The 13,333-nt window shown below is 36.8% G+C and overlaps 2 protein-coding genes across 2 annotated transcripts; both read left to right on the top strand.

Moving 5' to 3' along the window:
• The first annotated feature begins 5,378 nt into the window (after positions 1-5,378).
• Positions 5,379-6,580, top strand: LOC112688196. The gene is made up of 2 exons (XM_025561269.1): positions 5,379-6,413; positions 6,495-6,580. The coding sequence occupies exon 1, from the start codon at positions 5,548-5,550 to the stop codon at positions 5,929-5,931; it is 384 nt and encodes a 127-aa protein (XP_025417054.1). The 5' UTR covers positions 5,379-5,547; the 3' UTR covers positions 5,932-6,413; positions 6,495-6,580.
• Positions 6,581-6,615: 35 nt separating this feature from the next.
• Positions 6,616-7,462, top strand: LOC112688197. The gene is made up of 2 exons (XM_025561270.1): positions 6,616-6,699; positions 6,811-7,462. Exon 2 carries the CDS (start codon positions 6,822-6,824, stop codon positions 7,299-7,301), a length of 480 nt encoding a protein of 159 aa, XP_025417055.1. The 5' UTR covers positions 6,616-6,699; positions 6,811-6,821; the 3' UTR covers positions 7,302-7,462.
• The last annotated feature ends 5,871 nt before the right edge of the window (positions 7,463-13,333 follow it).

Consider the following 13,333-nt stretch of genomic DNA (forward strand, 5'->3'; position numbering starts at 1 on the left):
TATGTAGACCTCACCCGTACTTGTACGTATATATTTATTCGTGGGGATATTCGTGCGAGCGCGTAAAGTGTACGGACAAGGTACCTTCGGGCGTTTCGACTTATCTCGTTCGCTCGTATTTATATTAGATTATTACGCACGTGGACGTATCCCAACGTTAACCGTACGTGTATATCGAAACGTATATATTATACCGTTCGCCACACAGCGCACGTGTGTAGTAACGTGTCTCAATCCGATACCACGGCGGTTGGATACGGCGCACGTAACGTGTAACTTTTGAACGACCGGCAATGGTAATAATAACGATATTGTGGTGGGGGGGGGGGCACTCGTCAAGAATTTTTTAACCGTCACACTCCTCGCGCGTAAACAAATGCGGTTCGTCCGTTTTTCAATATCGGTTCGGGCGATCAAAGATGATTGGTCGAAAACGACAACTCTTGTGGTGACGAGGTTAAGATAAATCACATCGGTCAACGGGATACGGCGAATGGTTAGAATTCGATTTCGTAACAAGTACTCGGTAGACCGACACCATTGAGGGACGCGAAATCCATCGACCTATAGTTCCATGCTTGGACGGGGATCGCGACGGAAATGTTTTTCCCCTAGGTACTGATACCCGATGACCGCGGGGAGTCAAACGATTCGGCGGTAATATTTTCACGTGTTCACTAGCTCGTCCGACTATTTAGGCCTGAACGGGGAGTGTGTTTCCGGTGACATAAATATTTTGTGTTTCAATCGTAAAACGACGACCGACGGCGCACGACGCGGTCTGTGCTGGACGACGTCGGGAGGACGAACGTAAACGGTGTTGGATAAACGACACGGAACGCGCGGGTCGGTAACCCGCCTCGGCCGACACGAAACCGACGAGAAAATATCAGTGGCGATGATTCGCGTACCGGTTCGAAACGCGTTTGATGGGATCGGCAAAAGAGGTTTTCGGGACGTTCCTTAGGATTTCGTAGCGCAGGTGTGGCGGGTTGTTTTACCGACGGCGTCGCGTGGACGGCAGCGCCCGGAAGCGTGTTCGACGTGACGGCGTTGAGACGACGGAGCGAAATCGTTTGAACCTTCGACGTGCGCTACGGCTGCGGATCTGCAACCTACGGTCCCATCTCCGAAGTTATCGCGCGCGCATACGTCGCCGATCATTGACATCGGTACGGAAGTTACGTGGATGCGCGACGCAACAGTGGCCACGCACAATAACACTCGCGTGATGATGCATTGTGCCCGTACGTTTTCGCCGGGTACGGTTATCGTTGCCCGTGTCGTTACGACCGTTTGTGACGGCTGTGATTGTTTACATATGCTCGTCAATCGCGTTCGTACGGTTTTTATCGCGCAACGCTGCCTAACCCGTATACACACGCACGACATGCACAGCGTGAACATGTGTAAATTGCGTGTGGGTGTGTGTAGATGGACGCGTTTCGGCATTGTGTACGATTGCGATTGGTTTTTTTCTCGTGACGGTACACATTCGACATTTTGTGATCCCGTCGATCGGCTTCGACTTGCAGGCGATCAACGGTTCTCGCCGGTAAACAGTTTGTAGTTAAGTTACGGTCGGTTTATGGTAAGCCGTACGATCGGATAAGTCGTCGAGCGAGTGAGATTCTTAACTGTCGGTGAGCGGAGTGCACGGGAAAAACGTTTTCAAGTTAAACGCGACCAGAGTTCGGTTGCTGCTGCGATGTTCTGGTTTCGTTTCGCTACCGCACGTGACTGCTGTACGCGTGATTCTCGACGATTCCGATAAAATGTCGCAAGCTTGATATATTTAATTTTTTCTCAACGAACGGAATACAAAAACGTAGAAATACCACGCAATTATTTTTTACTCCGAGTAATGTTTTATTTCGACGGACTGTGTGAAGAACATTTAGACGTGTCCCAGACAATAACTCATTACCTAATAATTATTTTTTAAATACAATGTTTCAAACATTTTACGCGCCGCAGAAAGTCGCATTCACCATACGATTGATACATCAAAAGTTGCTTTTAAAAAAATAAACGTATGTTTAACATCTGTTACGTTAGGTAGATAGTAGAAAGATTTGAAAAATACATGCAAACGAACGAGGGAAATATTATTGACAGGGATAAATGCGGTTAAGCACTCTGTGTATAACTGTGCAATATATCGTTATACATCGTGAGCCGATCGATTGGCATTTTGGTGTCTCTCCGCGTCTCGTGCGTTTCCGACCGTCGCGTGGACAAGACGTAAATCATATCCAATAACATTATTACATCGTATACGGCGATATTAAAACGTATACCGGGCGCGATCAATCTATATATAAATACATAGGCATAATGAGCCGCAATGAAATTTATTTGTATGTTTGTGTGACCATTATTTATTTATATTTTCTGCCGTCATACTTGTGGACAGTACATAATATACTGCAGTCGCCATAAACGTAACGCACAAGATATACATCAATGGATAACCGAGGCGCGCGTATTGAAAAGTATCGATGCACGGCCGCAGTACCAAAAAGAGAACAACGTTTTTTCGATAAACCGACGAAAAATTGAAAAATTGATTTACAATAAGAATACATGATGGAGAGACTTGGTGGATAACATACAAAAGGCCTCAACGGCCTATATAGCATTAATAAAAAAAAAAAAGAATACATGTCCCTTTAAAATACGACAGTCAATGATAGTGTAAGGACAAACGATTGTTTTATTTTCTATGCATTTATTAACTCTAGAAAACTATTTATTTTTTATCGTTATCATTATCGTTATTCGTATTTCTATAATGTTCGTTTTATTTGTCCATCTATTTCTATTAAAATGTTTCAAAACTATTATTTACATTTTAAATATTGTTTTCGCTCATCATCAACTGTCGTACCATGCATTACATTTGAAATATGTTGTATACATATTTAACAACAGTTTCGTTAGATGTTTGTAATTTAAAATGTACATCGTTTATTTTCTAATACTCTTGTATGGAAAGGATAAACATCTAAATCCCGCAAGAGTGTAGAATACATTCGATTGGTGCATTTAATGAGGTCTATGGACTCGTCATCGCAGTGCGTATATTTTGTTTTATTGTAATAGCCGTGAAAACACATTTAAGCACGGTCGTAAAATATATTATTTCAAATCGCTTTTCGAGAATATAACCTCTTTCTAATTTATCATGTCGAGTACCACATCGTTAATTTATCGATGCTACATCATTTCGGGTTTTCTTGCACGCGAGTAACTAAATAAATAAACAACATTTAAATTCAAATAATCATGTACACAGCATTTATCATTGTACATCTTGAATCGAAAGGGACGAAAATAATCATTCAGAATGGAATAGACTTACACTAGTTCGTTAAAAAAAAAAAAAAAAAAAAAAAAAACGTAAAAACCGTTTTTGCAGTGGTCGTATACGACGTACAAGATTTTACGGTTTTTACGTTCGTCGTGTACTACGAAAACAATTGTTATTCGAAATGCATTATGAATTTGTTGAGTCTTTGAATTCAAACGGAAGTGTACCAATCCTTGTTGAGGACGGTATATTGTTGGTGTTTATAGTCAACCTTTCGGAAAATCATCGGTGACATTACCGTGGACGCGAAATGGTCGCAAGTGTACGGCCATACGCATCGATGTTGTGCGACGAAAGCTGTGCACGACTCTATCCCGTCCAAAACAACGACCGTCGTCTCCCAGAGAGTTCGGTGGAAGGGACATTGGCGGCGGTCGAAAAACGTCGTCCGACTCGAATCCGACGGGCGCGCGCGCCAGGCAGGTCCTCGGGCGTGATCGAGCCGGACTCGGGACACGCGGGATCGACGACGGCTAGATGATGATGATATTACCGTACAGGTTACCGTATAAAGCCATCGGCCCGAAGAATCCGATGTCGATCCCAGTTGAGTTGTATTCGCGACCGAGTTCTACGTGTGTGTGTGTGTGTGTGTCGAACGTATACAGTATGCGCGTGACCATATATCCTGCGACGCGGCCACGAGAGATTGACATGGATAGATTATAGACGGCGTGACCGGAATAAAGTCGATTGCACGACGACGACATTGACGGGACGGGCCGAAAAAAAAAAAAAGACGACCGCTAGAAGAACGAGGATATTATTGTCTGTCGAGGGAACGGAGTGGTAGGGAAAGAAAAGACGATATTTTATTCTCGGACCAACATTTCTGCTGCGCATAGCCAGCGTTGCGAGCAAACGAAGCGAGTGCGTGACGCGGTCGCGCGAATATCCGCGGGTTTCCGGATCCGTCAAAATTGTAATAACACCGAATTCTTTTCTCCTTTCCGTCGTTCACCGCTCGTGGAGATGGTGATGTGGCTCAAAGACGAAATTATATTTAGCGAGAAGAGAGACAGAGACAGTAAGTTATGGGTTATTAAAAAAGAAAAATAACAGTGCACGTTTAACACATTTCTCGTGTTACGCCCCGCATTATGCTGTGCACTAATTCCGTTCGTAATACATTGGTTTTAAACAAAACTTACATTACTTATTAAGGATACCAACTTGATATTTTTACCCCTATTTATTGAGATGAAATTTACACGTTATTATAATTTTAACTACTGTTAATTTCCTCTTAAATTTGTGTAAAAATTATAGCTTATAGCATAAAAACCGTCAATAAGTATATTTATTTCGGTACATTAAATTAATCTAACATAGGTTTAGACAACTATTTGAAAAATTTATAGTTTAAATAATTTATTAACTAAATAAACTTATAACTTAAATAATAAATAAATTTGCTATTAATCATTAATACATTCCATTCATTTCAATAGATCTAAAAGAATAAAATGTAGAAATATTTAGGATTAGAAAAAAATGGGATTACTGAAAATTATGTAAAAATATATAAAAATCAAAAAAATAAATGTTTATTTCGTAGAAAATCGCATTAAACGAATTTATCACTTAGCTAAATCGATTTAGTTTAACTTTACCATATAAAACTTCCTCCTTGGATTCTTACAACCATTATTTATACACCAAACTATAATATTTAAAATAAATGTAATATCTGAGTAGGAATCGAACTGAAGATATATTTTACCTTATACAATTCTCCGTCTCAATACTCATAAACAATTGTTTTTTAATACACAATTGTGTTCATAAAAGTCATTTAAATAATTTTCGTTGAAACGTTTAATAAAAGCAATAAATATACAATTTATTTAAAGTATTCAATAAAAATGAAAAATGAAAACAATAAAAAAAACGGAATTTTCCAACCAGCAAATGAATAATTTTCTTAATATTTTTATAATATTTATTATACATTTTATTATTTTTACGTATACTCTTCAAAATATCAATATAACACAGTGTACATTTTATAAATCCCGTTGCCTTCAACAAATGGGTTTTAATATATCATTCTACGATTAGCATTCGTTGAGAAAGGACGATTATTATTTTGCACATATTTGCTGACACCTTTTTTGTAAAACACAAACATCATCGAATTTGTGAGTTTAAAAGAGATCTGGTTAAATATCGAGATGATCTGCAACTTGGGAAAGACGAATGTGATGGCCGCTGAAGATATCGAGTCAACTGGAAGAGGATTCGTGACCAAATATTTTGATGCACTGATGGGAAAACCAAATCCGTCGGCTTTGCGTCAGTTGTTAAACGAACAATCTGTCTACGTATTCGCGCAGTACGGACATCCTGATCATGAGATGTACGGCATGTGTCTGATCGGATGGTTTATAAAGCGAATGGAATACGGTAAATGCACGGTGATCGTTCGCTCGGTGGACACCTCAGCCAGACCGCACCCGGAGGAGTTCGCGGTTTCCTCGCTCTGCGAATTAATGCGTCCCGGGAAAGATGTGCCGCTCATGTTTACCCAATCGTTTATCATTAAACGTGTCCCGTGAACCAGGACGGAGTTCCAGATTGTTGAAACACGCTCTAAGTTCAACGATGAGATCGAAGATGACTATCTTCCGAAAGTCATATCCGTATCCATAAATTGCAAGAATATGACAGTGAAAACAGCAGAAGTCTCCGATAAAGTCACAGGGAGTAGTCAAAAAGCTCGAAGATTCGAGTCCTGGGCGAACGGACGAAATCCACAGCACGAAGAAAGTTTTCAGTAAGAAAATCCGTGAAAAACCTCAAAGTACGTCAACGAATCGGGATGGAGAGTTGAATGCTGGTAAAATGTTGACGGCGTCGAGAACGCTAACAAGCTTAAAGAACGTGCGGAAACACACCGACGAAAAAACGAATACAACCCTTAGAATCAATGGCAACACAAGTTGTGTTAAATCCAACCGTGGTAATGAAATAGTTTCAAGGAAGAAGATAGCGGAAAATCCAATGATGGAAATACAATCCGTGAAAAATGTACCAAAAGGTAAAATGTATTAAAAATTGTACAGATGTATGGAATAATGAAAATTGTGTATCTACATAGAATAACTGTTTTTTATTGCAGTCGTTTTGAATCTAGACGAAATAAAGACCAAATCAGCAGTGAAGCGAAATTACATTAATGTTCAATCGATCAAATTTCAAATGCCTGTGGTTATAGATAAAAAAAACTTATATCTCTGTTAACCGTTTCGAGTCTATTACGGTGGATGACGAGAATAATGACTCTGATTCGATTATTACAAACAGACCGGACAATGCTTCTAACAGTGAGTATATTAACGGATTTAATTTAATCACCAAATCATACGAGAACTATCCCCTAATCCTGTATCAATTCAAGATCAAATTTAACTACTGTTATCACTATTATTTTTAAGCTTCCAAAGACATGCCTGAAGGGAACAACGGCCAACAGAAAATATCCAAGTGCTTCACCAAGATGAAAAAATCACGAAAGAATCCGGTTGTAATTTTAAGCAAAAACGAGCAACGATTTGCCACGAAAATGTCGCAGAACAACAATGACTCGATAATGTCCACCCCGTCTACGATGAAATCGAGAAAGTCTGAAAGGAAGTCTGCAGCTGTTCAAGCGTCCGTTCAAACCGATTCGTTTGCAAAACGTGACGAATTGACCGAGCAAAAAGCCGGAATAAAAATGTTAAACAACGTGGACGAGTGCTGTAGGGGTTCGATCTTAAAAAAAATCAGTGCAATAGTACCGAAGGAGGACTCAGACGCCTTGACTCCTTACAGCATACCAACTGTTGATTGCAACGGCCAGTCAAAAGGATCCAGGAGGAACCGCAAGAGGCTCAACAAACGAGCAACGATGTCGCTTCTTCTTACATCCGTCGAGCTGAATTAATTATTCGGTCGATTTTCAGAGAAGTCTGTCAGTTTTTATTCAACATTATACTCAACTCACTAACGTGGTAACATCACGTCCGATATAGTGGCCATAAGGGGTGGATCGGGATAACGTCGTAGTACCGCTACAGTTCGAGAAACTACCCCAGCCCGTATCAATACTTTTCTGTTGTTGTTATCAAAGAAACTTCAATAAAATATTATTATTAATAATATTGATTAATATATAAATAAATGTCTCGTACTCTCATTATACTCTGAAGTATTTTCGTTATCTAAAGATCGATTAAAATCAAATTATATAGTTTATTAACAATTCAATCCATGGCCAGTAGACTTGAATCGCGATCAGTGAAACAGTGCCTTTTTATTATCCTGCTGCCCTCCAGTGAAATATAGTTACTGTATATGATACGTAATGTGTGCAGTGTTTATGATGAACCATTTTTTTTTTTTTTTTTATCTGTGCATATGCGACTAATCATAAGTAAGTAGAAGTGTTGAGAAAAAAAATTTACTACGAGTGTTTAAATATCTATAGAGTCCTAGACTTACCTTATCGTCGGAACCCCAAGATCCTAATAGGGGCAACGGTCGCAATAATTAACAACAAATAATGTCATCGGTAACCGTCTGTTGATTAACCTTGTCATATTATTTGTCGGTATCGACGACGAGTACGTATCAATTGCGTTCCGCATCCGCTACCGTTCTCATTTTGGCAGTAGACGTCAATGTTTACCGTCCCTCGATCCGCATGCGCACGCACCACCGGAACACCACTCACACAGTACACAATATGCATTCCACGCACAATAAAGGTAGGTACGAGCGGTGGTGGAACTAGAGGTTGAAGACGGGGATTCCTCCTTGGGTGTAAAATTTTAAAGGGTGTAATTTTCATAATTATTAACAAATGATTTGATATTTTTAACTTTGTTTCTGATACCGATATTTAGTTTATACTCAACAAGTATGGTAGTACAGTAATTATTAGGTAAAATAATGCTCGATATTTGATTATTGGTCTATGATAGGGCGTAATCATAAAATTTTCCCCGGGCTATCCTAGTTTCACCTCTGGTTACGAGACCGTCGAGTTAACCCCGTAACAAACGCCGCGGTCGCGTTATCAACGGTTTTGACAAGGGTGGCTCCAGATCCTTGGTTGAGGGGGGGAATTTATAATTTTACTAAATCTTATAACAAAAAAAAAAAAAAAAACAATACTTTTTATAACACAAATTCAAATCGTCTATATTTAAATTTGCCAAAAATATCAATAATGAGATCTATTTGATCTAGAATATCTATTTTATGATAAGCGTACATTAATTAGACATAATGCTGATAGTCTATTTTCAGTCATCCTTGAACGAAGCTAGGTTTTTAGTCTCCGAAATGTGGAGAAACTCCTTCCGACCGTCATACCTCTATGGCTCTATCTACATACTTGTGCGTGTCGTACGGATAGTCCATATAATATTATGAATTTTTTGTTAACAATATAAACATTTTTATAAATACGGTACGTTCTTGGGGGGAGGGGTGGCCCCTAGGGCCTTCTCCTGGAGCCGCCCCTGGGTTTTGACAAGTCCGTCGCCGATGCGATCTCACGATCGCCTGCACATTCCGGTCGTGTCTCGCACGTCGGCGGTAATGAACACGGGCTCTAAATCACGAAAGGATTCACGCTCGTACGTACACACCGGTTGACACGTCACGATAACGACGCGCATACACTATCGTTGGCGGAAAATCGCGTGTTTTATGTTAAACTGATTACGTTTTCCGTCTCCGTGTACACCAGTAAATCCCGTATTCCACACACTTTGCACACGACACGTATACACCTGTAATCGTACACACACACGCGTGCGCGCGCTCTGAGTAACAATATACTTAACGTATGTGTGCGGCGTCCCTCCAGACGTATTCGCTGTAAAAGTACGTATGTATATTATTTCGACCGCTACGCTTCGAAGACTCGTTTGCTGTGCGGGGGACGAAGGAGACGAATGAAAACGCCGACGTTTCTACATAGGATTATATGAAATACCGATTTACAAACGTATACGAATCGTTCGGTACCTTTTAAAGGATAATACGTTGAGACGTATACATTACCATCACCATTGACGCACCGATGCGGAGATTCTAGATTGCGCTGAAATTCTATTTATTTATTATTATTATTATTTTTTTTTTCCTTATAATTATTATTATATTGTAAATGTTTCGAATCGATTTTGCTTACATTTACATGTATTCAAAACGTGTTTTCGTTAATGGACTAGTACGGGCCGATTGCTCTATTTAAACGAAGAAAAAAAAAAATAATAATATAATTAATACAATTTGAAAACAGGTTTTCGAAAATGATTATTGTTTATTGTAGACTTTTTATCGTATATTATATTATTATGGCAGTCCAAATGAAAAATTGTTAGGATTGCTGCCGCCCGTCGACTAGTACAGCTGCACATGGATATATATGATATATAGATGGTATACCTACAAGTTTGACCCAAACTTTAAGATAATACACTCGTTATATATTTATTTTGTTTAATATTCTCGAAGCATGATGTGTATATATAATATTATATCGTTACACAACGCCTGTAAATTAAAATAGTAATGGAATAATATTTTTTAAAGTTTAAATCGTTCGATATATTTTCGTAATTGAATATTTGAATGATGTTTTTATACTTAGTGAAACCTCCTTGGCGGACACCTTTAAATAATGGATGTTTTTTCAGAAACGGAAACATTTTCACTACTCTCTTATAGGAAAAACCTATAAATACGGTACACTCTTAAAAAACGGACGCTTTTATGGCATTTCAATTTTTATAATTCATCATTTTTATCTTAAATTAAAAATAATTGTGGAATACTAAAATAAAGGACTGCATTGTTGAGTTATATTTTATTACATACATTAGAGTATATCTTATCTTATCCATACAATTGAAATATTAACGCATCGACGAAAAATATGTTGTGACTGCATTGTCGTATTAGTATTTAGTAGTGTTTGTGATGACAATACGAACGTATTTTTTTAATAAATGCAAATTTTTAAGATTTATGTATTTAATCAATGTAAAAATTGAATTAATTTATGATTTTAATTTAACAGAAATATAGCTTCTCTCTCTAAATAGCGGACACAATTTCAGCGACCGACACTGTCCGGTATTTAGAAGTTTCATTGTACATACATATATATATAAATTCATCTACACTGGTTATTACTTTTGGATTGAGATGTCTTAACGACATCGAATAAATAAATACATTCCAACTATTTTACAATAGGAACTGATAAATCCAATGCAATTGCAAGAATACGTCTCCTTTCAACTGTTTAATATTGTGTTACATAAAAATGAATTTTCAGTGAAACACTAATGGGACAAATTTACGATCAAACTGCGCACTATAAATATTTCTTTATCATACTTAATGTGTCATTGAGAGTACATAGTGTATTGGCATACATAAAGGAATAATATATAAGGGAATAAGCTATGTATTACAGTAAGAATATGACAGGTGAAAAGCCCGGATCATTGGAATGCAAACAAGGGTAATAACGATCGAAATCTAAGACAGATTGCAACAAGCACAACGATCGATTCACGGATTTATGTTACAGTTCAAAATATATGTCATGAAAATCTATAGGTTTAAAAATCGTTCGAAGTGATTTTGAGATCACTTGACTGCATTATAATAATCAGATATATTTTGTGTAATACGATTGAAAATACATATGTTGTTGATCAATCTATGAGATTTTTCTCAATCTTACAATTGTACTATGGTAAAGAATTTGTCGGCATTCGGTATAAGTTTTTAGGAGGAAGTCGAATAAAATGGTAAACAAATAGGGACGGATTTCGTATTTACAGGTATTATTGTAACTCTAAAAATTTTATGTCACGGAATATACATGATCTCTAGTCTCTCGTTGGAACAGAATAATGGTTATTTAAAAAAAAAAAAAAACGCGTAAGCATTTATATAATTTATATTTTATATAATATACATTTATATGTATACTCATATATATGAGTAGTAGATGTAGTAGATGGCACTTGCAAATGTATATAAACTAAGTGCAAGCATTTTCCCAATATTTTCGTTGGTGAAATAGATGTTTTAATAATAGCAACGAAAGTGGTGAATGTACTTCCCCCTTCCACCCGTCTAACGCTCCTCTAATTGCTTAATTAATAATTTTAAGGCGGAGATAAGAGTGAAGATACTCCTACAATCCTACCTAGATTATAATTCGACGGCTACTACAATACAAGTTCAAATCCGTTTTATTTATAAAAAATATTTATAATTTATATTATTTATAATACCTAATAAGACTACAGATTAAAGATGACGAATAACGTGTAATGTGGTATTTTTGTCGATTAAATTATCGATACATAATAAATAGGTTATCAAATCCCAAAAATCGATATACTACTTTTAATGAACATTTTAAAACATTCTTATTAATTATTTTCATTCATTCATGTTACAAATTATTTTTCGTCAGATATTAACGATATGAACATTTATTATAAAATAGGAAATGATTACGTTGCTTGAACTACCGAACGCCATAGTTAAATTTGGAATTTGAATGGGATGAAAAAGAAAACTATGAAATTAATTTATGATGGTATGTTAAATTCATCTTAGTATAATAGTACTGAACCACGTTTACGTTTTTAATTATTAAATATTGATACCCAATACGTAATATGCAGTACATATTAATAGGAAAGTGTATACATGGTTTAATTAAAATTTTGTCCGTAATTGCCTTTTACCAGTACGTTCACATCCAAACACTAAACTTGTCCAATTAGTCCCGTATCCGATATAAGTGATTTTTAAAATTAAAACTATTTTTTACCCTCGAATTCGATTATTTTCTATCATCACCTTTTTGTTTTATTTGTTTTTTTTTTCACGTAAACCTAATTCTCCAATTAAAAACCTTATCGACAATGTATTTGTCTCCTCAGCAATACCTATATATATACAGCTTGATCAGGTGCGCAACATAAATTTGGTTGTTTTATCCTTTTTCTTCAAAACATCGTTATCGGTGACGATCATCGCACGCTGTGTGCGACGGATAGTTTCTTTATATGTTACCTTCAGTTCGCTATCTTTCGTTAAAGAATCTACGCTTTTGGAGGCTACACATTGTACAAATATGTTTATAAATATGCAGTGATTTCTATTCCGTTACTGTTACAATTACGTAGGGACGAGAGTAAATGAAACGGATATGCAAGGTCGCGGTCGGGTGTTGTTTAAAAAAATTAACAATAACGCACTACACTCGACCGTAAGAACGAATTAGTTTCGGTTAATTTTGTGTCTTGATTGCGTATAAATTACAGAACGTAAAACGTCCGAGGAATTTATTTGTACATCAATTTACTGCTGTTATTATCCGTGCGGGTGTAAGTAATATTTATTATTTTAATAGCCAGTTGAGACCGTTCCGGTCGAGCTCCACATACACACCTATTACACGTATTGTAATGTAAGTAACGCGCAATGCAAATACGCACTTTTTTATTATTACTGTCTCCGACGGAAATATTACTATTCGTTTTTCGAAATAAAGTCGTGTGCACAACAAATAGCAATTATATAATATCAAATTATTATTATTATTATTTTTTTTTTTTGTTTGCTAAACGTAAGGACGCGAGTGCCACTTAAGATTGTTCAAAATTATTTGATAGTCAATGAATTAATTATATTTTCAAATGGTTTACTTCTACCACTACTTAACACACCGTTTCTTATTGGTTTTGAGTGGCATAAAAGTACGGTTTTTGTATTTGCAATTTAAATTAAATCTTAAAATTTTAAATAAAATTCTGAACCGCAATATTAAAGCATCGCCCATTATTGTTCGTTATCATTTTCGGTGACTATAATAGCTATTGTTTGCTTAAAATACTAACATGTATGCAAAAGTGTGAACATATCAGA

The sequence above is a fragment of the Sipha flava genome, unplaced genomic scaffold (genome assembly GCF_003268045.1).
Source record: "Sipha flava isolate LNK unplaced genomic scaffold, YSA_version1 37_pilon_pilon, whole genome shotgun sequence".
In the NCBI taxonomy this organism is placed as follows: Eukaryota; Metazoa; Arthropoda; class Insecta; order Hemiptera; family Aphididae; genus Sipha; species Sipha flava.